The sequence below is a fragment of the Armigeres subalbatus genome, chromosome 2 (assembly GCF_024139115.2).
Source record: "Armigeres subalbatus isolate Guangzhou_Male chromosome 2, GZ_Asu_2, whole genome shotgun sequence".
NCBI classification, from domain to species: Eukaryota; Metazoa; Arthropoda; class Insecta; order Diptera; family Culicidae; genus Armigeres; species Armigeres subalbatus.
Genome location: NC_085140.1, coordinates 95,629,648 through 95,653,667, shown reverse-complemented (window position 1 = coordinate 95,653,667; position 24,020 = coordinate 95,629,648). Strand labels below are relative to the sequence as shown.

Below are 24,020 nucleotides of genomic sequence, written 5' to 3'. Positions count from 1 at the left end.
ACAAAGGAAGTATATAATGATGTATCCGTGGTTAATGTTCTGTAAAACCCTGTTTTCTAAGTATGCGTTAACAATTTTGCTTAACTAGCGTTTTTTTTAGGTCCTACTTGCCCCGGGGTACCTTATGTGTTCTTGTGATAGTGATCTGTTCCAGCAACTCCAACAAATATGGTGCGGTGTCAATAACAAGGCCATTTCAAAGTTTACCTAGCGGACGTTTCTAATAGCAAGAGAGTAGCCCGCTACACAGGAGCGTGGCTGTTCTGGAAGGGCGATAGGTGCCCTTTTTCACCAGTGCAGTGCTTACAAGCTGCTGGAATATTAGCAAACCACAGTGAATTTATCGAGTACCTTTATTCTTATTTCAAGCATTGTTAGCAAAATTAAAAAAAAATCTTTAGGATCTACCACGAATTGTTTTTGACTCTTACTGACTATTGCGAGCCTAAAAGAGATATGTTTGATTAGATCTCTAGTGTTTTATTATGGACTTAACTTAACCTGAAAACTTCTTGCAGTCTCCTGCGGGTATTCCAAAGAATTTTCAGTGTTGACGTTGGCTATGCCAAGCTAGCCATCTTTATTAATCTATACTGAGAAAACCAACAACAAAACATCCCTTCTACCAGTCGCAATCTCCTACAATATTGAAGAACTTTTCCTTTTTCACTTTCTTTTCCGTAAGGTAAATGATGAGAAAGGCCAGTGAATGCGATGGCACAAACTTCCCAAACGTGAGGGGAACGTGCCTCCTGAGCCGACGTTCTGATATCTGATACTCTATTTTACTTTACCATTATTGGGATTCGGGTCTTCTGTAGAAGATTTGTTAGGGTGACAATAGTCGCAGACAAATAGACAGTTTTGCTCGAGTTTGACGTTTCCTCACTATGGAACGAATATCCTACCGGTTTTCTTACACAGAGTTAAAATATAATATTCAGCACAATTTTGAGAATAATGTTTGCATGACTTTTCTTTCAATGTATGATCAAGTGTTTTAAATTATTTAAGTTAGTCTTTAATAAGATGGCATTACAAAATTTGTTGAACATTATGAGACCTTGCGTTACTAAATTTTATGTTCGATTTAAAACATTCATAAAATTTATAAAACGGGTATGACAGACAGTAGCTTAAATATTAACAATTTACATGGGTAATAACCATTTTACATCAACTGTACAAATGCACATACGTATTGAGCAATAATTCTACAAATCCTTGAGTCTCACGTTACCGTTTTCATCATTCTTGGAGTCATCGTTCTTTATCGTTTTTTTAGAGCCTAGAAGTGAATAAATCATGTTTTAATGCTCTATATCTAGATACAGTTGGGTCTTGGGATCCCATACCTATTTGGTTTGAGCGTTAAAATACATATACATACCTTGCAATCGTTTAATAACAGCTGCCATTGGCAATTCAATTGTAGTACATAACAACAGTCCTGCTGCGTAAGATAACACATAACTCATAATAAACGAATACAGCTGAAATGAAAATATCATTTAGAATTAAAGAAAGTCGTAAATCGTGTTATAAATCTCACATAATTGAACACATTCAAATAGAATCCGTACTCTTTGACATCCATAAAGACGTAACGAATAGCATTGAACTGTGCCAAGTAGACGCTGAACGATAGCCTCCCAATGGCCAACATAGTTGGATGCCGCATAATAGCGGGAAGCCTCACGCTTCCATCCGTTGCCCCATACAGAAGCCCCACGCCACACATGATTCCAAAGAAATTCCGATGAGCGGATGCATAGAATGCCATCCAAAGCGAAGGTTCCTCAGGTCTGATGTTGTAGAAGTACGTTGCCGGAGCCGACAGCAGCAAAACCATGAGCGGCGCCAGCCGTTTCAAAACCTGATAAACTCGGAGTCGTTCAAGGTACTGAGGATCCTTTCGGTACTGATGGTAAGCAATTCCTGCTATGATTCCGGAAAAGTAACTGCATGTGTGCGGATGGGGCAAAATGTAATCACGCTTGACCCATTCGTAGAAGTAAAGCATGAAGCGTAGGTGCCTGAATTAGAGAAATAGAGATATTACGTTTGAAGACATATTCGGAGAATATATGACTGACTTGAAGTTGAGCAAGACTACGCCAACAAAATTGTAAGCATAGTTGTTAACTATGGGAACGACAATCGAAATGGTCATCATTGCATAAATCATCAGCTTTATGGATCGTGGAAACCGCCACAAGATCATCATGAGAAGCATTCCGATACAGAAGAATTGAAAATCGGCCGCCAAATACCAGGTTTGCTGCATGCACTGCAATAAATCATCTATTATAACAAATTCTTTAATACTTAAAAATATTCACATACCTCTTTATCAAATTTATAATAGTTGTTTATAAACAGGAAGTTCGACCATCCGTTATCTTTGCACATTTGCATTTCAACACCTACCAGCGAGTGCACGGTTGCTCCATCCCCCAATCGATCAAACCACGAAACCTGGTACAGCCACATGGTGAAGTACACTGGAAACAGCCGAAGGTACCGGTTGACCACTCCCATAAAGAAATACTGCCAGCGAAACTTCGAACCAGATTCCATAAAGTCCAGGAAATGCACCGAAAGCAATATTCCACCGACGGTGAAGAACGTGTGCACCAAGAATGGAAACACTGCTGAAGCCATCCGCATCAATGGATTCCGGAAGAGCAGCTCCACAGATTCAGGGTTCTCCATTGGGCTGGCTCCGAATGCCATTAGCACGTGAACAGCAGTGATTAGTAGTACCGAAATGACCCGAACTGATTCCACGAACGCGAAGTCCCGATGTAGCGTAGTTTGCGGCGTGACGAACAAACGACGAATACTCCGCTTTAGTGAGAACTCCATCCAAATATGATCCTTAGCCGTAACAAGATTGTTGTTTTGGTTACGAACACCCATCGTATCATAATATGTGGCGCGAACCACCAAGAAGAAGATGATGCTGGAGAGGGCAACGAAGAGGATGTGGAACAAGGTCATGGGTTTTCTTAGATCATCTGCGCCCATGCAATGCTCAATGAATGAATAACCAGACAGATTGTAGCTATGGCGAAGTTGGTAGTTGTGGCAGATGTTGGTCAGCCGATTGTACTTTTGTCTGTATCTGTCCATGCCGGGAATGTAGCTGGAGTCGTAGGTATGCTGTGTAAGGGAAGTACCAAATAAGAATTTTGATATGTTTTAGTAAATAGAGAGACGTGTAAATTTACCGGAGTATCCACAGAAACCGGCTCGTGGTCATATTGGTTCTGTTGTTCTTGGGTCAAGCTGTTTACCAATGTTTCACAGCTTTTGACGCAGAATCCGCGGTCCAGCACGTAACGTTGAAAGTCTGTATCTTCGGCAGAGTTTTTCTGAGAGATGTGAATTTATTGTCACCATGTGTAATGAATTTAGATATCCTGAACAAACCTCGATTAGATTCCAGTTTTCAGAAGAGCTGTCCGGCTTTACCAATGTCCTGGATATGCAGTACACGTTAGTGGGCTCTTCATGGAGACACTGAAGTTTGTCTTCGTAGTGGTACACGGGTGGCATACGACTGTAGATAGAAGCTGAAAGTCAAGATAATTATAAATAGAAAACTTAAAGATTTAATAAAGATATTTGAAAAAGGCGAACTGGAAAGCTTTCGGTGTTTTCTAGCAAAAAGTGCTGTGTACAATACTCTGACGAAAATTGGAAAATTGAATCACACTGGCGCAGACATATGAACCACGAGATGTATCAAGTGTACAAAGAAGAAAATATTGTCCCAAGCAACCAAAAGTTCCTTTAAGAGTACGTTTTTCGCTTAATCAGCTTCACTGAGCTGCTTAAGTGAAAAACGTATTCTTGAAGGAACTTTTGGTAGCTTGGGGTGAATCGTATAAAATACGGCGGGGCAAGTCACTTATTGCAAATGTCGGAAGAAAAAATAGCGATAAATTGTCACGGCTGTTCGGCCACATTGAGAGTTGACGTGAAGTCAATGTCAACTTCTCTCCACGAACAGCCTAGATAGCCGTGTGGTGTCGGCAGCTGGTTATCTGGCTAAGAATAACATTACGGATTGCCTGTTCCAGTGGTAAAAGTCCACCATACAGGTGACCCCTAATTCTCGGTGTGATGCGGCTTTATGCTTACCGTGCCTACGAATGAATGGTTAGGGGGGTCTAATAAGAACCTAACCGCAAACGGAGCCTGTGAAGCACCAGGGCCCCCTTCACAGTATTTTAGCCCTCGCTGCGCTAACCGGAGCTATGGCGTAGTTGACTTTTTACTTCTCCAAGACAATCGGCTACTCTTATTCAACCTCATCGTGAGGTTAAATAAGAGTGGGGTTATGAATATGTGTTTTAATTAGTTTTCAACAAATTGTCACCAATATGGATTCGCATTATGCGTTTTTTACAATGTGCTTTGTGTATGTTACCTATATGGATTCGCATTATGCGTTTTTTCACAGTGTACTCTATGTCTCGTCCTTGACGTTTGGCTGCGGCTACTCTTGTTCAATCTCAACGTGAGGTTAAATAAGAGTGGGGTTATGAATATGTGTTTTACTTAGTTTTCAACAAATTGTCACCTATATGGATTTGCATTATGCGTTTTTTACAGTGTACTCTGTGTCTCGTCTTTGACGTTCGGCTTTGGCTACTCTTGTTCAATCTCAACGTGAGTTTGGGATTATGAATATGTGACTTAGTTTTTCAACAAACTTTCACCTATATGGATTCGCATTATTCCTTTTCTTTACAATGTACTTTGTGTTTGTCACCTATATGGATTCGCATTATGCGCTTTTCACAGTGTACTCTGTGTTTCGTCTTTGACGTTTGGCTTCAGCTACTCTTGTTTAATCTCAACTCGAGGTTGAATAAGGGCGGGGTTATGAATATGTTTTTTTACTTAGTTTTTCAACAAATTTTCACCTATATGGATTCGCATTATGTTTTTTTTTACAATGTACTTTGTGTTTGTCACCTATATGGATTCGTATTATGCGTTTTTCAAAGTGTAATCTGTGTTTCGTCTTTGATGTTTGGCTTCAGCTACTCTTGTTTAATCTCAACTTGAGGTTGAATAAGGGTGGGGTTATGAAAATGTTTTTTTACTTAGTTTTTTCCAACAAATTGTCACCTATATGGATTCGCATTATGCGTTTTTTTTTACAATGTACTTTGTGTATGTTACCTTTATGGATTCGCATTATGCGTTTTTCCCAGTGTACTCTGTGTCTCGTCCTTGACGTTCGGCTTCGGCTACTCTTGTTCAATCTCAACTCGAGGTTAAATAAGAGTGGGGTTATGAATATGTATTTTACTTAGTTTTTAACAAATTGTCACCTATATGGATTCGCATTATGCGTTTTTCACAATGTACTTTATGTATGTTACCTATATGGATTCGCATTATGCGTTTTTCACAGTGTACTCTGTGTCTCGTCCTTGACGTTCGGCTTTGGCTACTCTTGTTCAATCTCAACGTGAGGTTAAATAAGAGTGGGGTTATGGATATGTGTTTTACTTAGTTTTCAACAAATTGTCACCTATATGGATTCGCATTATGCGTTTTTTTTTACAATGTACTTTGTGTATGTTACCTATATGGATTCGCATTATACGTTTTTCACAGTGTACTCTGTGTTTCGTTCTTGACGTTCGGGTTCGGCTACTCTTGTTCAATCTCAACGTGAGGTTCAATAAGAATGGGGTTATGAATATGTGTTTTACTAAGTTTTCAACAAATTGCCACCTATATGGATTCGCATTATGCGTTTTTCACAGTGCACTCTGTGTTTCGTCTTTGACGTTCGTCCATTGTTATGTCCTCTATGTTTTTGTGACACCTCTCTTTAGTCCCTAGCTGAATGCGTGTGAGTCTACATAATTGGCTTTCCTATAAATGGTCCCATTCTCCTTTCCAACTTCACTTCCTTTTCCTTTCCCCCTTTCACTTCCTTTTCCGTCAGGTAAATGATGAGAAAGGCCAATGAAGGCGATGGCACAAATCTCCAAAATTGAGGGGAACGTGCCTCCTGAGCCGACGTTCTGATACCTGATACCTGATAATCAGCTTCACTGAGCTGCTTAAGTGAAAAACGTATTCTTGAAGGAACTTTTGGTAGCTTGGGGTGAATCGTATAAAATACGGCGGGGCAAGTCACTTATTGCAAATGTCGGAAGAAAGAATAGCGATAAATTGTCTACAGAGAATCGGCCAAAGGCCACTAGCACGCTGGCTGCACACGGTGGAATCGGTCCTGGGAACCCTAAACGTTCGGGGAAACTGGAGGAACATCGCCCAAGACCGACGATTATGGAGATCTACAATACGCCAGGCATAGGTGTATCGAAGCTGTAGCCAACCAGGTATTCATTAAGGCAGAGGTGCGGCGAGACGTGGCTAGGACAAAATCTATATTATTTCTATAGAATACTTTTAGAGAGTTTCAGAGACTTTCCGGAGATCCTCTCGGGTTTCAAGAGATTTTTCAGATATCCTCAGATTAGTTATAAAACTCACTATGACTATTAAGACAATCATTGTATTTCCAGAGTTTATAAAACATTTCCAAGAAGTATGTCTTCAAACATCCTTACGAATTTCCAGAATTGATTAAGGTTTTCTGTAAATTTAATAAAATATTTAATGAATTCAAGCATTTATCACAAACTTCTAAGAATTCGAACATTCGGAAATCTTTAGAAACATCGCTACGATCTACCAGTAAAGTTTATGATCGTTCAAGAATCTTTCAAGGTGTAGTACAGTACAGTAGGATTCATGGGTTTTCAGAAATCTCAAGAATAATGTTACTCCGTATTTTAGACTTCTTTCTTTTCAATTTCTAAGATTTCATAACACTCCTTTCCCAACTGTCTGGCACCGTTATTAATCAATAATTGAGTGCTGATGAATTGTGTACATCCAGAATAGATGGTAAATCCCAACCTTGGATCGTAGCGCAATTCACACCAATTCTGATCTTTCAACCATGGACAAGTACAGTCAGGCTAATCAAATCTAAACTATATCCTTATTCAACTTTTTCCATTGTCCATGTTTCATGTCCATAGAGGACAACCGGTCTGTACATGACACATTTGGTGCGGTGGCGAATCTTTTTTGACCGCAGTTTCTTCTGGAGCCCGTAGTAGGCCCGACTTCCACAAATGATGCGCCTTCGTATTTCACGACTAACATTGTTATCAGCCGTCGCGCTCGGTTCCGCCCAACTATTGTTGCTTCACGTTTCAGGCTCGTTTACAGTTCTGCCACCTTTGCAAATGTTCGGCCGACGATGTCCATGTCATCCGCGAAACAAATGAATTGACCGGATCTGTTAAAAATCGTACCCCCGCTCTCCGCATGACACCTTCTAGCGCAATGTTGAACAACAGGCACGAAAGTTCATCACCTTGTCTTAGTACCCGGCGCGATTCGAACGAACTGGAGTGTTCGCCCGAAATCTTCACACAGTTTTGAACACCATCCACATTTGCTTTGATCAGTCTGGTAAGCTTCCCAGGGAAGCTGTTCTCGTCCATAATTTTCCATAGCTCTATGCGGTCTATACTGTCGTATGCCGCCTTGAAATCAATGAACAGATGGTGCGTTGGGACCTGGTATTCACGGCATTTTTGAAGGATTTGTCGTACAGTAAAGATCTGGTCCGTTGTCGAGCGGCCGTCAACGAAGCCGGATTGATAACTTCTCCAGTAGGGTGGCTCAAAAAACACTTTTACAAATTTTTTGATGGGCCGCCCTCTTATTGGGTTCTATTTGAAGCCCTCATGCTCTGGACAAAATTTCAGCCAAATCGGTCAACGTTTGGGCGGTGCTAAACTCGTTGGAAGTCTATATGGAAAAATGTATGCAGAAACATCCAAAAACAGTGATTTGCAGTTGGACGGCACAATTTACAATCTAGAATCATGATACTCATTCAGTTCTTGTAGAATTAAATACAAAATGTTATGCTGAAAACCGCGAGAAGATTAGAGTTTATTAGACAAAGATGTTAGCATTTTAGTGTTGTAGGGGTGAATTTATTTCTTTTCAAAGGTAAAAGAAACGAAATTTGCTCAAACCCCACTTCAGAGAAATGCTAATAACTTAGCCGGGCAAACTCTAATCTTCTCGCGGTTTTCTGCATAACATTTTGTATTAAATTCTCCAAGATCTGAATGAGTATCATGGTTCTTCATCGTAAATTGTGCCGTCCAACTGCAAATCACTGTTTTTGGATGTTTCTGCATACATTTTTGCATATAAACTTCCAACGAGTTTAGCACCGCCCAAACGTTGACCGATTTGGCTGAAATTTTGTCCAGAGCATCAGGGCATCAAATAGAGCCGAATAAGATGGCGGCCCATCAAAAAATTGAAAAAAGTTTTTCCCATACTAATTTGAGCCACCCTATTCTCCAGCTTGTCGCCTTTCTTGTAGATGGGGCATATAACCCCTTCCTTCCACTCCTCCGAGAGCAGTTTCCCAGATTCTGACTGTCAATTTGTACAGGCAAATGGCTATCTTCTGCGGGCCCATCTTGATGAGCTCAGCTCCGATGTCACCCTTATTTATTTATTTATCATCAGACTAAGGCCGGAGTGGCCTGTGCTGCACATAAAAGACTTCTCCATTCAGCTCGGTTCATGGCTGCACTTCGCCAACCACGCAGTCTGCGGAGGGTCCGCAAGTCGTCCTCCACCTGATCGATCCACCTTGCCCGCTGTGCACCTCGCCTTCTTGTTCCCGTCGGATCGTTGTCGAGAACTATTTTCACCGGATTACTGTCCGACATTCTGGCTACGTGCCCGGCCCACCGCAGTCTTCCGATTTTCGCGGTGTGAACGATGGATGGTTCTCCCAACAGCTGATGCAACTCGTGGTTCATTCGCCTCCTCCACGTACCGTCCGCCATCTGCAACCCACCATAGATGGTACGCAACACTTTCCTTTCGAAAACTCCCAGTGCGCGTTGGTCCTCCACGAGCATCGTCCAGGTCTCGTGTCCGTAGAGAATTACCGGTCTTATAAGCGTTTTGTAGATAGTCAGTTTGGTACGGCGGCGAACTCTATTCGATCGGAGCGTCTTGCGGAGTCCAAAGTACGCACGATTTCCAGCCACTATGCGTCTCCGAATTTCTCTGCTGGTATCGTTATCGGCGGTCACCAGTGAGCCCAAGTACACGAATTCTTCAACCACCTCGATTTCGTCACCACCGATTGAAACTCGTGGTGGGTGGCTCACATTGACCTCTCTTGAGCCTCTTCCTATCATGTACTTCGTCTTCGACGTGTTGATGACTAGTCCAATCCGTTTAGCTTCGCTTTTCAGTCTGATGTAGGCTTCCTCCATCCTCTCAAAGTTACGTGCCATGATATCAATGTCGTCGGCGAAACCAAATAACTGGATGGACTTCGTGAAAATCGTACCACTCGTGTCAATCCCTGCCCTTCGTATTACTCCCTCCAAAGCGATGTTGAATAGCAGACACGAAAGACCATCACCTTGCCGTAACCCTCTACGGGTTTCGAAGGGACTCGAGAATGCCCCTGAAACACGAACTACGCACATCACCCGATCCATCGTCGCCTTGATCAACCGTATCAGTTTATCCGATGCCACCCTTACCTGCTGATTTATTGGTCGTTAGCTGTTGGATGGCATCCTTAACTTCCCTCAAGGTGGGGGCTGGTTGGCTTCCATCGTCCGCTGAACTGACGTAGTCATCTCCTCCGCTGCCTTGACTTTCACTGTCTGTACTTTCAGCGCCATTCAAATGTTCCTCGTTGTGCTGCTTCCACCTTTCGATCACCACACGTTCGTCCGTCAAGAAGCTCCCATCCTTATCTCGGCACATTTCGGCTCGCGGCACGAAGCCTTTGCGGGATGCATTGAGCTTCTGATAGAACTTGCGTGTATCTTGAGAACGGCACAGCTGTTCCATCTCCTCGCACTCCGCTTCTTCCAGGCGGCGTTTCTTCTCCTGAAAAAGGCGGGTCTGCTATCTCCGATTCCGTCTATAACGTTCCACGTTCTGCCGGGTACCTTGCTGCAGCGCGACCGCCCGCGCTGCATCCTTCTCCTCCAGAATCTGTCTGCACTCTTCGTCGAACCAATCGTTCCGTCGACTTCGACCCATATACCCGACGTTGTTCTCCGCTGCGTCGTTAATGGCTGCTTTGACTGTATTCCAGCAGTCCTCAAGAGGGGCCCTATCGAGCTCACCCTCTTCCGGCAACGCTGCCTCGAGATGCTGCACGTATGCAGTGGCGACATCAGGTTGCTTCAGTCGCTCTAGGTCGTACCGCGGCGGTCGTCGGTACCGAACATTGTTGATGACGGATAGTTTTGGGCGCAGTTTAACCATCACCAGATAGTGGTCAGAGTCGATGTTAGCGCCACGATATGTCCTGACGTCGATAATGTCGGAGAAGTGCCGTCCATCAATCAGAACATGGTCGATTTGTGATTCAGTCTGCAGTGGTGATCTCCAGGTGTACCGATACGGGAGGCTGTGTTGGAAGTAGGTGCTGCGAATGGCCATATTCTTGGAGGCGGCGAAATCAATTAGTCGTAGGCCGTTTTCGTTCGTCAGCCGGTGAGCGCTGAACTTTCCAATAGTCGGTCTAAACTCCTCCTCTTGGCCAACCTGAGCGTTCAAATCTCCTATGATGATTTTGACGTCGTGGCTTGGGCAGCTGTCGTACTCACGTTCCAGCTGCGCGTAGAATGCGTCCTTATTATCATCAGTGCTTCCGGAGTGTGGGCTATGGACGTTGATTATGCTGAAGTTGAAGAACCGGCCTTTGATCCTCAACCTGCACATTCTCTCATTGATCGGCCACCACCCGATCACGCGCCTTTGCATATCGCCCATCACTATGAAAGCTGTTCCCAGCTTGTTAGTGTTACCGCAGCTCTGGTAGATGGTATGATTACCTCTAAACGTTCGCACCATTGATCCCTTCCAACAAACCTCCTGCAGCGCTACGATGCCGAATCCACGGTCCTTGAGCACATCGGAGAGTATGCGTGTGCTCCCGATGAAGTTGAGAGATTTGCAGTTCCACGAACCGAGTTTCCAATCGCTAGTCCCTTTTCGTCGCAGTGGTCTTCGCCGATGGTTCCGGTCCGTACTCTCTTGTTGATTGTTCGTTGCTTATGATTTTTAATGGCTGGCTTGCAGGGCCTGACATCAAACCCAATAAATTTCCGGAGGACCATTCCTCCTTATTCCCGGTAGACCATGGTGCAAAGTTTCACTTAGAGTCCCTTGCTGGCCCAACCGGGGTTGGTTACCCGATCTTCCCTAAGGTTGCTCATATCCCGACCAGCACCACGGGGAGATAGCGACAGGAGTTGCTGGGTAAGAGGCTAAAGACCGCGAGATGGGCTCTATTTTATTCCTTCAGGTACGCGAAGTACCAATGGTACGCTTTACCCAGTATTTGCCGTGCCGTGCCGAGAAATAATAACTTATTTCCAGCAAATTTTCTACAATCTCATTATATCATTGAGCTTTTTTTTGGAATAGTAAAAAAAATACTCACAGACTCTGAAGAGCCCTTCAGAATAAATTTCTCTTTTACAATCCCGAAAACCTCCACGATTGTCAGTTTAACTAAAAAATAAAACAGTATTAGATCTTTTAGTTATCCATATTGTATGTTCTTACCATAATCATGGGTAGGACAAAACATCTTTATTCACTTTACTAGAACGAGACGAGCCTCTTAGTTTACGAGATATCTAACCTAATCGGTGGGCTAACACTCGAATTGTTCGATATACAAATTCACACACTTGTGACCGAATCAGACCAATTTAAGCATCAATCATCAAAAATAAGTTGGTTGATTGGTTTGAATACTTCGAAAAACTTTTATAAGTGCCAGCCAGGTGCAGCTAAGCTACCATCACCTCGGGCAAAATCCGCCCGTGGGTGCGACGTGTTATACGCATCATCTTCTTCTTCTTCAATGGCTTTACATTCCAACTGAAACTTGGCCTGCTTTCCAACATATTATTCTATTAGCATTTTCTCAGTTATTAATTGAAAGCTTTTCTATGCCCGCCATTGCATGAGTATGTATCTTGTGTGGCAAGTACAGTGGATACATTATGCCCAGGGTGTCGAAAATGTTAATCCCATCCGAAACATCCTAAACCGGACCGAGAATTGAACTTGCCATATCCGGATTGGCAATCCTACTACTTTGCTCGCAAGGCTACTCATCATTAAAAAAAAAACATCAAAACTGCCATCCAAAACATAATACCGAACAAGTCTAGGACTACGCAACTATTTTTGTCGACGCAACTTAGTTTAAGGTAAACAAGGTGACCTGATGGTGAGGCATTATGTTGCTGGGTGTCGGTCTCAAAGTTTTACGCAAAGCAATTTTAACCGGGATTAAATTCTAACCGGCTGTGCGATTCTAGAAAAAAAGAAAGATCAACGAATTTCAACAGCCTCTTTATTTGGTTTTCAATGACTACGAAAAAGTTGTTGACCGTCTCAATGTGGTGCACCGTTCCAATCGGAGCTGGGAGAAATAAAAAATCGCAAAACTCATAAACGATATCAAGCGCGAATTGAAACCTGCCCGATTAATCGATCAAAAACTCTGACACTAATTAATTCATCGGTATCAATCGTTGTATGTTTTTTTTATGAATTCTTAATTGTTAAATAAAGTTAATTGATAGACAAAATATTTTAAGCTCTTTTTAGTGCAATGTATTCAACCGTCTAAGACGAGTTTAGTACTCTCCACTACGTTTTGTTATCTTACGCAGATACGTATTTCGACCTCACAGTTGAAGTCGAAATACGTATCTGCGTAAGATAACAAAACGTAGTGGAGAGTACTAAACTCGTCTTAGACGGTTGAGTTAATTGATGTTCTTCATCTAGAACAATGGATATTTTTGCATGTACATATACGATGCATTTGGTTACAATTGATTTTTAACGCTTTCTGTAGTGAAATGATTTTAAAGGCGAATGAGTGAAACGATACGATATTGCATGAAATACTCAAGCATAGTGCCTTCCTGTAAACGCATGAACCTTCAATGATTACCGATACATATTTGAGTAGGGGGCTGGGGTAATATGGATATCATAAGGAATCGCGTCATTTTCACATGGAAAACGTTGTAATATTGGGGACCTAAACCACTTACGTGAATCTTAAACTGAAGCACTACGATGGCTTGAAGTCAATTTAGTGGAAAACAATCAGATTTTGTGATTTTTATGACAATGAAAATCAGGATGAAAAAACCCCGGTTTAAAAGTATGCGGATGAAATGGACATAGTGTGTGGGTAGAACGAACATGTAAAGAAACTAAGCTTAAAACAATTACTTTAGTTTATGAATTGTATGCATAGGCCAAGCATCTATACATTCGAAATAAAAATGTTGGAAAATAATTGATATATTTGTAAGCTACAATGATTTTACTAAAAAAGCATGTTACATCAATAACAATCACATACAAATGTCATTGGTCGGTACAAAACTCGGAATTTCAAATTTTCTAATGAATGCTTGACATTTTTGAGCGTTTTCGAACATTTCAAAATAAAATTTCGGTGAGTAAAATGTATGTACTTCATATGGTGCATATTACACACACCGTTACACCCCACAGGCAATCTATGCAACCTAATCTTTTTTTTACACGGTTGGTATTCTTTAATTTCCCGGTTAACCTGATTTCTCACAGCTTTTTAAATACCACCTGAATTTTCTTTGACTTTTTTGTGAGTTATTTCATTGGGTTAACTCATAGTTTCACCAACGCTAAAGGTCGTAATCAACCCACCCGTGTAAAAAAGAACCGGGTGTAACATGTAGCTTATTAATTTTGGAAAACTTCAATGTTGCGGTAAGGTCTTGCAAAAGTTTTCTTTGTAGTCAATCTTTTCTAGTGATGGAAAAAAAAATCATTGGAATACGTTCTTGGTCATCCAATAAATCTCTGGAGTTAAGATATTTGGTTCTCCACGCGTAACTTATTTCCAGTCAGCATGATTAAGATATTGTAAGAACTCAGTTTTGAAAACAATCGATTTTAGCAACAAAACGATTCGATTTTACCAACAAGGTCGATATCCCATCGAGGGAAAGTATTTTTGGAGGATAAAATTGAAATCGATTTCCTACCTAACTTGATGATACTTCCAATATCGAGTAATGAATCCTGTATTCACATGCAGAGAGTAACGTCTATCATACGCGGTACATTGGAAAGCTATCTCTAATAGTTTTTGGCACTTCTGCTTTTGATACCCACTTTCTGATACCCTGATTTAGTTACTCATGTTGGACGAATAACTCATGTTAGTCTAGTTATCGGCAAAGCTTTCCTGATGAAAACTTGAGATTTAATGAATTATTAGTAACGATTAGTCAAACCAATGATGAATCGAGTGATGTGCGTAGTTCGAGTTTAAGGGGCATTTTTGAGTCCCTTCGAAACGCGCAGAAAGTTACGGCAAGGGAATGGTCTTTCGTGCCTGCTATTAAACATCGCCTTGAAGGGAGTAATATGAAGGCCAGGGTTGATACGAGTGGTACAATTTGCACAAAGTCCGTTCAGCAATTGGGATTCAACGACGACATTGATATTATGGCACGTAACTTTGAGAAGATGGAAAAAGCCTACATCAGACTGAAAAAGGAAGCTAACCGGTGTGGACTAGTTATCAATACGTTGAAGACGAAGTACATGATAGGAAGAGGCTCAAGAGAGGTCAATGTAAGCCACCCACCACGAGTTTGTATTGGTGGTGACGAAATCGAGTTGGTTGAAGAATTCGTGTACTCACTGGCTCACTGGTGACCTCCGATAACGATACCAGCAGAGAAATTCGGAGACGCATCATGGCAGGAAACCATACTTTGGACTCCACTAAACGTTCCGATCGAATAGAGTTCCCCGCCGTACCAAACAAAACGCTCACTAGACCAGTAGTTCTCTACAGATACGAGGCCTGGACGACGTGCTGTTGGGAGAATCATCCATCGTTCACACCGCGAAAATCGGACGACTGCGGTGGGCCGGTCACGTAGCCAGAATGTCGGACACTAATTCGGTGAAAATGGTTATCGACAACGATCCGACGGAAACAAAAAGGCGAGGTGCACAGCCAGCCAGCCAATAAAAATGAGTTGAGATTTCCTTCCTGACGATTTACCTTACGAACGGATTGACCGATTTGCGATATTTTTTCCCTAATTGATTCGTTTTGGGAACCGCAAGGTTTGTATATACAAAAAGTTGGTGAATTTAACGGGGGTAAGCTATTTTGGGTCAGCTGTTGAGGAAAACAAAACAAACGCACGGAAATTGATCTAGAGTGCGGTGCTGCAAATAGTTCATTGTGACATTTCCAACACCCGGCCAAAGCTGGGTTTCTTTTGCTAGTAAATAAATAAAAATCCGCCGAAAAAATAGTACAAAAAGCAGCAGCTCCAGTTGCCGCAGGTGCAACCAAAGCGGAAGGTCGCCTGTGTTCATCAAGGGCGATCCGCAGGATTTGCGCCCGAAAATTCGCCAACTGATCGCGAAGGAGCTAAAATGTACTTTTCAGCTCTGCAGCGAGGGTGTGAAAGTGATGCCGGCCAATAAGGACCATCACCAATCCATCAACGACATTGACGAGAAGGGGCTAATCGCTGAGTTGGAGGGTCGGTCCAAGCTCCTGCACCACCGGGCGGCTCCATCCTTCAGCGAATGACCCCCGCTCGCTCCTCCTGAATTCCGTCGACAGCCTGTTTTTCGGTTCGCTGTCCCACCGGAAGAAACTGCTCCGTTCTACACTCCGAAGTAACAGATGCTGATCTTCTCGCAGTTCGGCTACGTGGTTTCGACCAGGTCTTCGATCTTTGCATGTTCTACATTGAAAATGGCTGCTAGGGTGGGCCTGGACAACTGGAACGCTTGCTCGCTCAAGAGCAAAACAATCGAGCTGAAGGATTTTCTTGAGGAGAAGGAGAATAGATATGGCGTTTATCACCGAAACGCACCTTAAACCGGAGGTGCGTTGAACCGGATTTAGGCATCATACGACTCGACCAGGAGAGGTGTGCCCGTCGCTCTTCGCTACAACATCGACTATCGCCTGCTGACAAGCTTGTGCAGGACATCATCACAAGCGTCCCCCAGGGTAGTATCCTCGGGCACATGCTTTTTAATCTGTTCAACTCCGACAAGCTAGAACCACCAGATGGCGGCATTCTGTCTCTGTTCGCAGATGGCACCTTTCTCGTCTACAAAGGTAGAGTGATCAGGTCGCTAATGGCAAGACTCCAAATGAGACTTGGATGTCCTCACAGAGTACCTCATCAGCAGGAAAATTTGTATCAACGCGGGGAAGGCCCAGGTCATCATCTCCCCCACTCAAAATCCCCACATGCCCGACTACCTTGGCAACAGCTTGACAAAACGGTGAGGAAGTGTAACGTTTTGTTGAAGCTATTGTACCTTTGATCAACCGTCGGTCGTCTTTGACCCCGAAGAAAAAGCTTGCTGTTCACAAGTAAAACATCCTTCGTGTGATCGAATACGGCATACCGGTCGGGAGAGCTGCAGAAAAACTCATAATCTGAAACTCCAGAGTGTTTAAAATAAGTTTATGAGGATGATCCTCAACACTCCTCCCAGGACAAGATCGTCCAAGGTCCACCGTCTGGCTGGGATAAAAATACTATAAATGTTTTTTAATATATTTTTCCCACTATAAATGTGCTTTGGTGCAAAGATCGATTCAGGGTTCGTTGCTTGGCGTCCGAACAGCAGGCAATCTGGGATTTATTCCGTAACTAGGTTATCAAATATTTGATTTTATATATAAGTTACTAGTTGACCCGGCAGACGTTGGTCCTGCATAGTAGGCGACAATGCGCGTTGTGAACTGCCCATGTGAAATTTCCATGCAAATCTTAATTTTAGTTTTTCATATTTTACTCAGCCAATAAATGTCAAAACGCGCGGGTTGCTTGTTCTATGTCTTGACGCTTATTGGCCTTAGAGAAATTCAATCAAATTTCAAAGAAAACAAGCAATTCAGAGTAAATTCTGAACCCCTTAAATGATTTCAACCAAATTTGGTACACACATTCTTAATCCTAAGGAGAAGATAACAAAGGGGGTGGGATTGTCATTGAGAAAAGGGGAAGGGTAAAGGTAAGGAGTTGTCTTTAGAAAACGAGCAATTCAGTGTAACTCCCAACCCCCAGGACCAATTCCAACCAGATTTGGTACACATATTCTCTATTTTTGAAAGATGTTTATTGAAAAGGTAAAAGGGCCATAGAAATATATAAAAATAGATCGATACATGGATACAATTCGATGCGCGGTAGATCTACCTCTGTGGGTTTCGTGCTACAGCATTGGACATTTTAATTGCATAATTTACTTTTCAGTCCCGAGCAAAGCCGGGTACATATAGCTAGTAGCATATAAATAACATTTCCCCGAAAATCACATTTCTATAAAAATGACATTTACCTAATTAATGTATTCCAAAGCGTAACCTGCCTTCTTTTAATCAATGGGTGTTCTTCAACCTATCTTTTTCCCTTCTTTATTTTGCGGAATTGTTGTATTCAAAATCTCTTTTTTTTTTTCTATAATTGGATGATCTTTAACCTATATGTTGTGTTGGGCCCAAGCTGTTTTATCATTTTCCAATTAATCAATGTCTTCGTAACCTTACGTTTAGTTACATCACGCGAATGAAGCCAAGTCTAATTGTCATGTCTATTCCTGCACTAGAGTTATCGATTTCAAACAGCAAACTCGTCTACGCTGCTACGCACATAATTTGTTGAATGCTACCAGATACCATAATTTGCACATGAATAATCAGTCTGGGTTAAATTTGAAGGGTTCTTGTTGTAATTCCACTCACCGGATTTTCATTAAATTTTGCTTCGAGCGTACCTATCTCAAAACTCCCCAAAAAACTGAAAACACGGAAAAGCAAAATTCAAAAAGCTTCTACAAGAATTCTCGGAATTCCTGAAGTAATTTTAGAAAATCTTCTAATTAAATAAAGTAAATTCTAAGGGCCGAGGGGTTCTTCTACAATTCTGGCGAGTTTATTATTTGTTCTTATGATCTGAGGGTGTTGCTTTTGAAATTATGGGGAATTTATTCTATTGAGACAGGATGGGCTTCCAGTGAGGATCCTAAAGAGTTTTCAGTTGAATTTTTGGAAGGATTCCCATTGAAGATGCAGGAGGATTTTTCAGTGATGCTCCTGAAACCTAGTAGAATTCTAATAGGAATTCCTGGGAAATATTGCTGAAGTAATCACCACAGGAACTCGTTGATGAATACCTGAAGGAATTCCAGGACAAATTTGTGAATTTCTGCAGCAATTCCAAAAGAAATTCCAGCAGGATTTTCATGAAAAGTTTCTTCAGGAATTCCAGGAGGAACTCTCAGAGAAATTTGAAGAAGAATAGCTGGAGGATTTTCAGGAAAAAGTTAAGGATGAATTTCCTAAAATTCTACTTGGTGCACCTCCAGAAATTACTTCTGAAGATCTCATCCAGGAATTCGCCCTGATTTCCTCCAGAAATTCATTCTGAGTTCCCCAAGGAATTCATTTAGAATTCCTTCAAGAATTTATTTTGAATTCTTTCAGGAATCCATTCTCAATTCCTCCAGGAATTCACTCTGAATTTCCCCAAGAATTCGTCCTGAATTTCCCAAAAAGTCTTTCTGAATTCTTCCAGGAATAAATTCTGAATTCCAACAGGAGTGAGTTATTCCTGCAGTAGCTCCAAGATAAGTTTCTGGAGAGACCAGAGATGAATATAATTTAAAGAAACTCCATGAGGAGCTTCACGAGAAATTACTGGATCAAATCCGAGATGAATTGTTGCAGGAACTCCAAAAAGAAACTTTAAAACCTTTAGAAGCAATTCCTGAAAGAGCTCCTGAAAATTGAAGAAGAAATATTTGGAAGAAAATCCTGGTGGACTCCAGGAGTAATCTCTAGAGGAACATCAGTAAAGATTCCCGTAAGAACCCCAAAAGTATATCATAGAAAAACACCAAGAGGTGGAACTTTAAGAATAATTCCCGAAGGAAAACGAAAAAAGAATTTCCGAAGAGACACTCGACGGAATCCCTGAAAAATGCTTCAGGATCTCCTGGTGGAATCCCTGCAGGAATTCTAGGAGGAATTCCCGGAGGAACTCCAGGAGTGATTTCTTCTCTACGAAGATTTTTTGAAGACACTCCAGGAAGGATTCCAGTAGGAATTCCAAAATATATCCTGGATAACCCCATATAGAATCCCTGCAGGAATCCCAGGAGGAATTTCTTGGTGAACTCAGAAGGGAATCCTGGAGAAACTCCAGTAGGAATATCTGGTGAAATTCAAGAAGAATTTTTGAAGAAAATCCTGTGCGATTTCTTGAAGGAACTCCAACAAGGCATTCTTAAACTAGCTCCTGGAGAAATTCCTTGGAGAGTTCAGAATGAATTTCTAGGGGAATTCCGAATGATTTCCTGGGGGAATTCAAAATGAATTCCTGGTGGAATTTGAGCAGAATTCCTGGGGAGTTCTGAATGAATTCAGAATGTATTCATGAGGAAATTCAGAAAGCATCCCGGGGGAAATCAGAATGAATTCCTGGAGGAAATCTGAGTGAATTCCTGGGAAAGTTCAGATTGAATTCCGGGCAGGAAGCAAAATTAATTCCTGGAAGAATTCAGAATGAATTCCCTGGAAATTCAGGATGAATTCCTAGAGGAGCTCAAAATGATTTTCTGGAGGAATTTAGGATTAATCTCTGAGGGAATTCAGAATAAATTCCTGTGGAAGTTCAGAATGAATTCCTGGGGAATTCAAAATGAATTCCTGGGGAAATTCAGGATGAATTTTAGGAATTCTTCTTGGAGCTCATCTAGGATTCCTTCCTGGAGTTTCTTCAAGCCATTAATAAAGTTAAAAAAAGTTTCCTCAAGCTTCAAGCTTCAAGCTTTTGGGAGCTCCTCCAGAAATTACTCTTATACTCCTGTTGTTCTTACAAATATTTCTCCTTTGATTTTTCATGAGCTTTTCCACGGTTTCCTTGTGAAGTTCTTTCACGATTTTTTTTGGAGTTCCTTCAAGAATTCTACCAGGGGTTCCTCCAGAAATTCTTATTTCATGAATTCTTGGAATAACTAACATCGGTTACAACTTTTAGTGACAAATGAGAGAAAAAAAAATCAGCAGCGATATCAGCTGAACTTCAGGAGATATTCGTGGAGGATCTGCAGAAGAAATTTATGTGTAAATTCTCTAAGATCTTTATGTATAGCTCCTTCAGGAATTTCAGGAGGAATTCCTGGTTGAACTCCAGAAAAAAATCATTTAAAAACTGCAGGAGTAATTTCTGTGGGATTCTCCTGAATGGAATCCTAGAGGATCTCCACGATGGGTTTCTGGAAGAACACTAGAAGGTATTCAACGAGGGTTCCTGAATTTCCAAATTCCTAAACTCCTAAACTCACAAATTCCTAAATTCCCAAATTCCTGAATTCCTAAATTCATAAATTCCTGAATCCTGAAATAATTATGAAATTAAATTGCTAAATTCCCAAATTTCTAAATTTCTAATATCGTGAATTCCCATGTTTCTAGATTCATGAATTCCTAAACTATTAAATCTCTAAGTTATTTAGTTCTTAAATTCGTCGCCGCCCACAACCAGGACGTTAGGCAAGAAGATTCACGCCTCGATTGTGTGTTTTTCAATAGATGGGCAACATATTGCGACTTGTAAACGTTGCAAAAAGCGTGGAACGGAACATTCCGGTTGGTTCTCAGCGGCCAAAGTACGGATTTACAATCTGTAGTCACTTGCGAAATCCTGATATCCTACAGTTTGTAACTGGAAAGAATCATTTCAATTGGACTTAAAACACCTGAGATATATCGGGGCAAAGTTGCCGTTCCACGCTTTTTGCAGGGGTTGGTACTTGCAGTGTTAATATTGATAATTTTTTGTGGTAACGAGGCATCTTCAAGAAAAATGTGTAATAAATCAGGTTCATTGCTGTTGTAAGGTAGCATGGGTAGGCAGGAAGATTTATTACTTATTGTTTAAAGTTGTTTATATCATAATAATAAACCGTTTGTTTGAGAAACTGCACATGTAACATTTTTGACCAAAATAAGATTTTTGAATCCTTGTCCAAACATACGTATCTTGGCAACAAAATGTTCCGGAACGTATGAAATAAATTTCGTGTTTTTGGGAAACTACATATTGCATTGCTCATAATAAAATCTGCTCTTCCGCCCAGTTTTAGTCGTAACGAAAAATAAGCGCCAGATAGTCGCCTAAGAAAAACATACCTCCAGAAAAAAGGCTACTTTGATATTTTTTGGAAATTTGGTCGCCATGTGATGCATTCTGACGGTGAATGCTTTGATAGCACATGCTATTTGTACTACGGATAAATTTTACATATTTATCTTTGAGAGCCTTGGAAAATAATCACGAAAGTTGTCATTTTGTCGTAAGGCACAATACGTGCACGCACTTTGAAGAGCAATTATGAAGTACTGTTTACAGGTTTTGCACTGGCAATCCCCCAGAGTGTTGAGTTTTGCCAAAAACTATTGATCTATATCGTAGAAATCGAAAGATTCGTTGCCAATTTGTTCAAAAACAGTTTTTTGTTGTTTTCTCGAAATTGTGTAAAATGAATGTATGCAGTTTCTCAAACAAATGATTGAAATATAGCTCAAAATTTTGTTAACTAATACTCACCCTTCCGAAACGTTACAGTATTGGATTGCAGATAGGGTGAAGCACGATTTTTTGCTTTCATTTTTATGCAGAAATCTACTGAGAATTGTTTGTCGTTTAGCTAAAAAACGGGACATACTAACGTTCTGATATCTGTGTTTAAAAACTTGCTTAACTACATATGTTGAATTTCGAAAGCGTTGATATCAGATAAGTAAATAAAATAACGAACGAAATTGCAAAATTTATCTACGTTTACAGTTCTGAGGTTTCTACAAACAATCTATTATTGATCGCAATATATCTATTTCAAAGGGTATCCAGATAGCCTAACGAGCAATTGTGTAGAATTGCCAATCCGGAGATGGCCTAGGATGTTTTCGGGTGGGAAATATTCTCGGCTTCCTGGGCATGAGTGTATCAATTGTTTATACCACACCGGATATATATTCATGCATTTGGCGGGCATAGAAAAGATTTTTAAGTTCCAGTTAGGATGTAGATTCATTGAAGAAGAATGCACGACGAACTTTAATGCACAGCACGTGGAAGATTTAATTTGAAAAATATTATATTCCTTCAATATATACATCGAGCCTTCCAACATTGTCGATAAAGTCCATGCCAGCTAGCTAAAACTATTTTAGGGTTGTGTTTTTTTAACTTTATGTGCAGATTGAAATATAATAATTCTTTTTGCAATTGAAAGCTTTTTACGCAGCACGATATGCTGTGGCATACAGGGCTAGTTTGTTAATCCAATGACTTTAATTTGTGTAAATTTAGCCTTTGGATATGGTTTTATTTATTTGTTAAGCATTTGAAGGACAGTCAGTTCGATTATAACTTACTTGTTTCAATATCACCATAAACTTCATAATACATCAATATCGATGCTTGTCACAGCAAAATAATTGATTACAGGGTATACGAATACTTATAAGGAAACTTTTTTTTTGTTGGCTTATTCATAATGCAGCACGAGAAAAAGTAATCAACAGTTGAACCTACAGTGGTGTTTCGACCTTACGAAAACGTAAACACAGTTAATGACTTGGGAATTCTCAATGATACCGTGAACACCCTGTTTGCCTTTCTTGGTGACCGTCGTTAACGTCATGCCACCTCTTGAGCACACTGCCACTTGATCTAGGTTCTTGAATTTGAAGCACTTCTTGAGACCATCACCAACAAATGTGTTCTTCCTTTAACATATATCACGCATGGAACGTGTTACACCACCAGACAACCACTTTTCACTCACTTTCGGTATGATCCGTGCCGGTTCTTCTCCAAGCCGTAGCTGCACGTGTCAGCAACACGGCTAATAGTGCAGAACAGATCCCAAATCGCGATCTTGGATGCATTTTCGGATTTCAAGGTCACCGGTCTGCAAACAATAATGGTTCAAAAACGATCACAATGCCTTGAGCGCCAAGCGCCAAACTAAAGGCCCGGAGCAATCGAAGAACTACACCCGTCCGGTACGACGAATCGAAATAAATTGAAGTCATGTGTGCGCGCGCGCCAATTCTGACGGTTGGTTCGATGGGTAGGCAGAGCTCGGGCTCTATACAATCAGAACCCCTTCGATACACAGCAAACGATCGAATACCCATTGAATTGCAGAAGGATGTTGCTTCGACTAACATTGCAGTAGGATGAATTCTGTTGAGAGAAGTTTTGTTTGAGGAATAAAAGCAAACAATTATGATGATCGATCTGTGATCGGACAGATAAAGGTTATTCGGGATCTGATGAAAGGTAGTTATCTTTTTTAATTGCAAATAGTAACAGAAAGGAGAAGCACCAAAAACATTCTCTTGGTTGAGAGTATGTTCCAACCTCTGGGCAAACTGTTTCTCGATAGCAGTCATAGCACAGAGATTTATATGTCTAAATTAATGGGCACTAAATTAATGGGCAAACCGCAAAGCAAGTTTTTGAACGCCCTGCGTCAATGACATTTAATTTTCCTCTTCAGCGCAGGAATAAATGTTTGATTTTGAAGAAGTTTATTACATTTGGAGTAGTAAACATTTTTACACGATTTACTTTTTCTGAATTTTGCACCCATTCTAAATTAATACGCATATTAATTACCATGTGCTTTTTCTTTAAATTATTTAGGATTTTTTGAAACATATTGCAAATATTTTGGTGACAAATTGAAGTCACGCGAAAAAAATCGTGTAAAAACAGATTCCTGTGTATAACCTTCCG

At 41.0% G+C, this 24,020-nt stretch overlaps 1 protein-coding gene across 1 annotated transcript; it reads right to left on the bottom strand.

Annotated features, from left to right (window-relative positions):
- Nucleotides 1-998: 998 nt before the first annotated feature.
- Nucleotides 999-23,319, bottom strand: LOC134210134 (O-acyltransferase like protein-like). The gene is made up of 8 exons (XM_062686158.1): nucleotides 23,062-23,319; nucleotides 3,436-3,578; nucleotides 3,234-3,377; nucleotides 2,347-3,165; nucleotides 2,097-2,290; nucleotides 1,553-2,036; nucleotides 1,391-1,493; nucleotides 999-1,288 (listed from the first exon to the last, which is right to left on the bottom strand). The coding sequence occupies exons 1-8, from the start codon at nucleotides 23,162-23,164 to the stop codon at nucleotides 1,215-1,217; spliced, it is 2,064 nt and encodes a 687-aa protein (XP_062542142.1). The 5' UTR covers nucleotides 23,165-23,319; the 3' UTR covers nucleotides 999-1,214.
- Nucleotides 23,320-24,020: the final 701 nt, after the last annotated feature.

Excerpts from the sequence above, each read along its gene's own strand:
- LOC134210134 (XM_062686158.1), bottom strand. The coding sequence starts at position 23,164 with ATGCATCCAAGATCGCGATTTGGGATCTGTTCTGCACTATTAGCCGTG. Across the intron at positions 3,579-23,061 it reads CGGCACGGATCATACCGAAA|CTTCTATCTACAGTCGTATG; the intron begins GTGAGTGAAAAG and ends CTTGACTTTCAG. Across the intron at positions 3,166-3,233 it reads CGGTTTCTGTGGATACTCCG|CATACCTACGACTCCAGCTA; the intron begins GTAAATTTACAC and ends TCCCTTACACAG.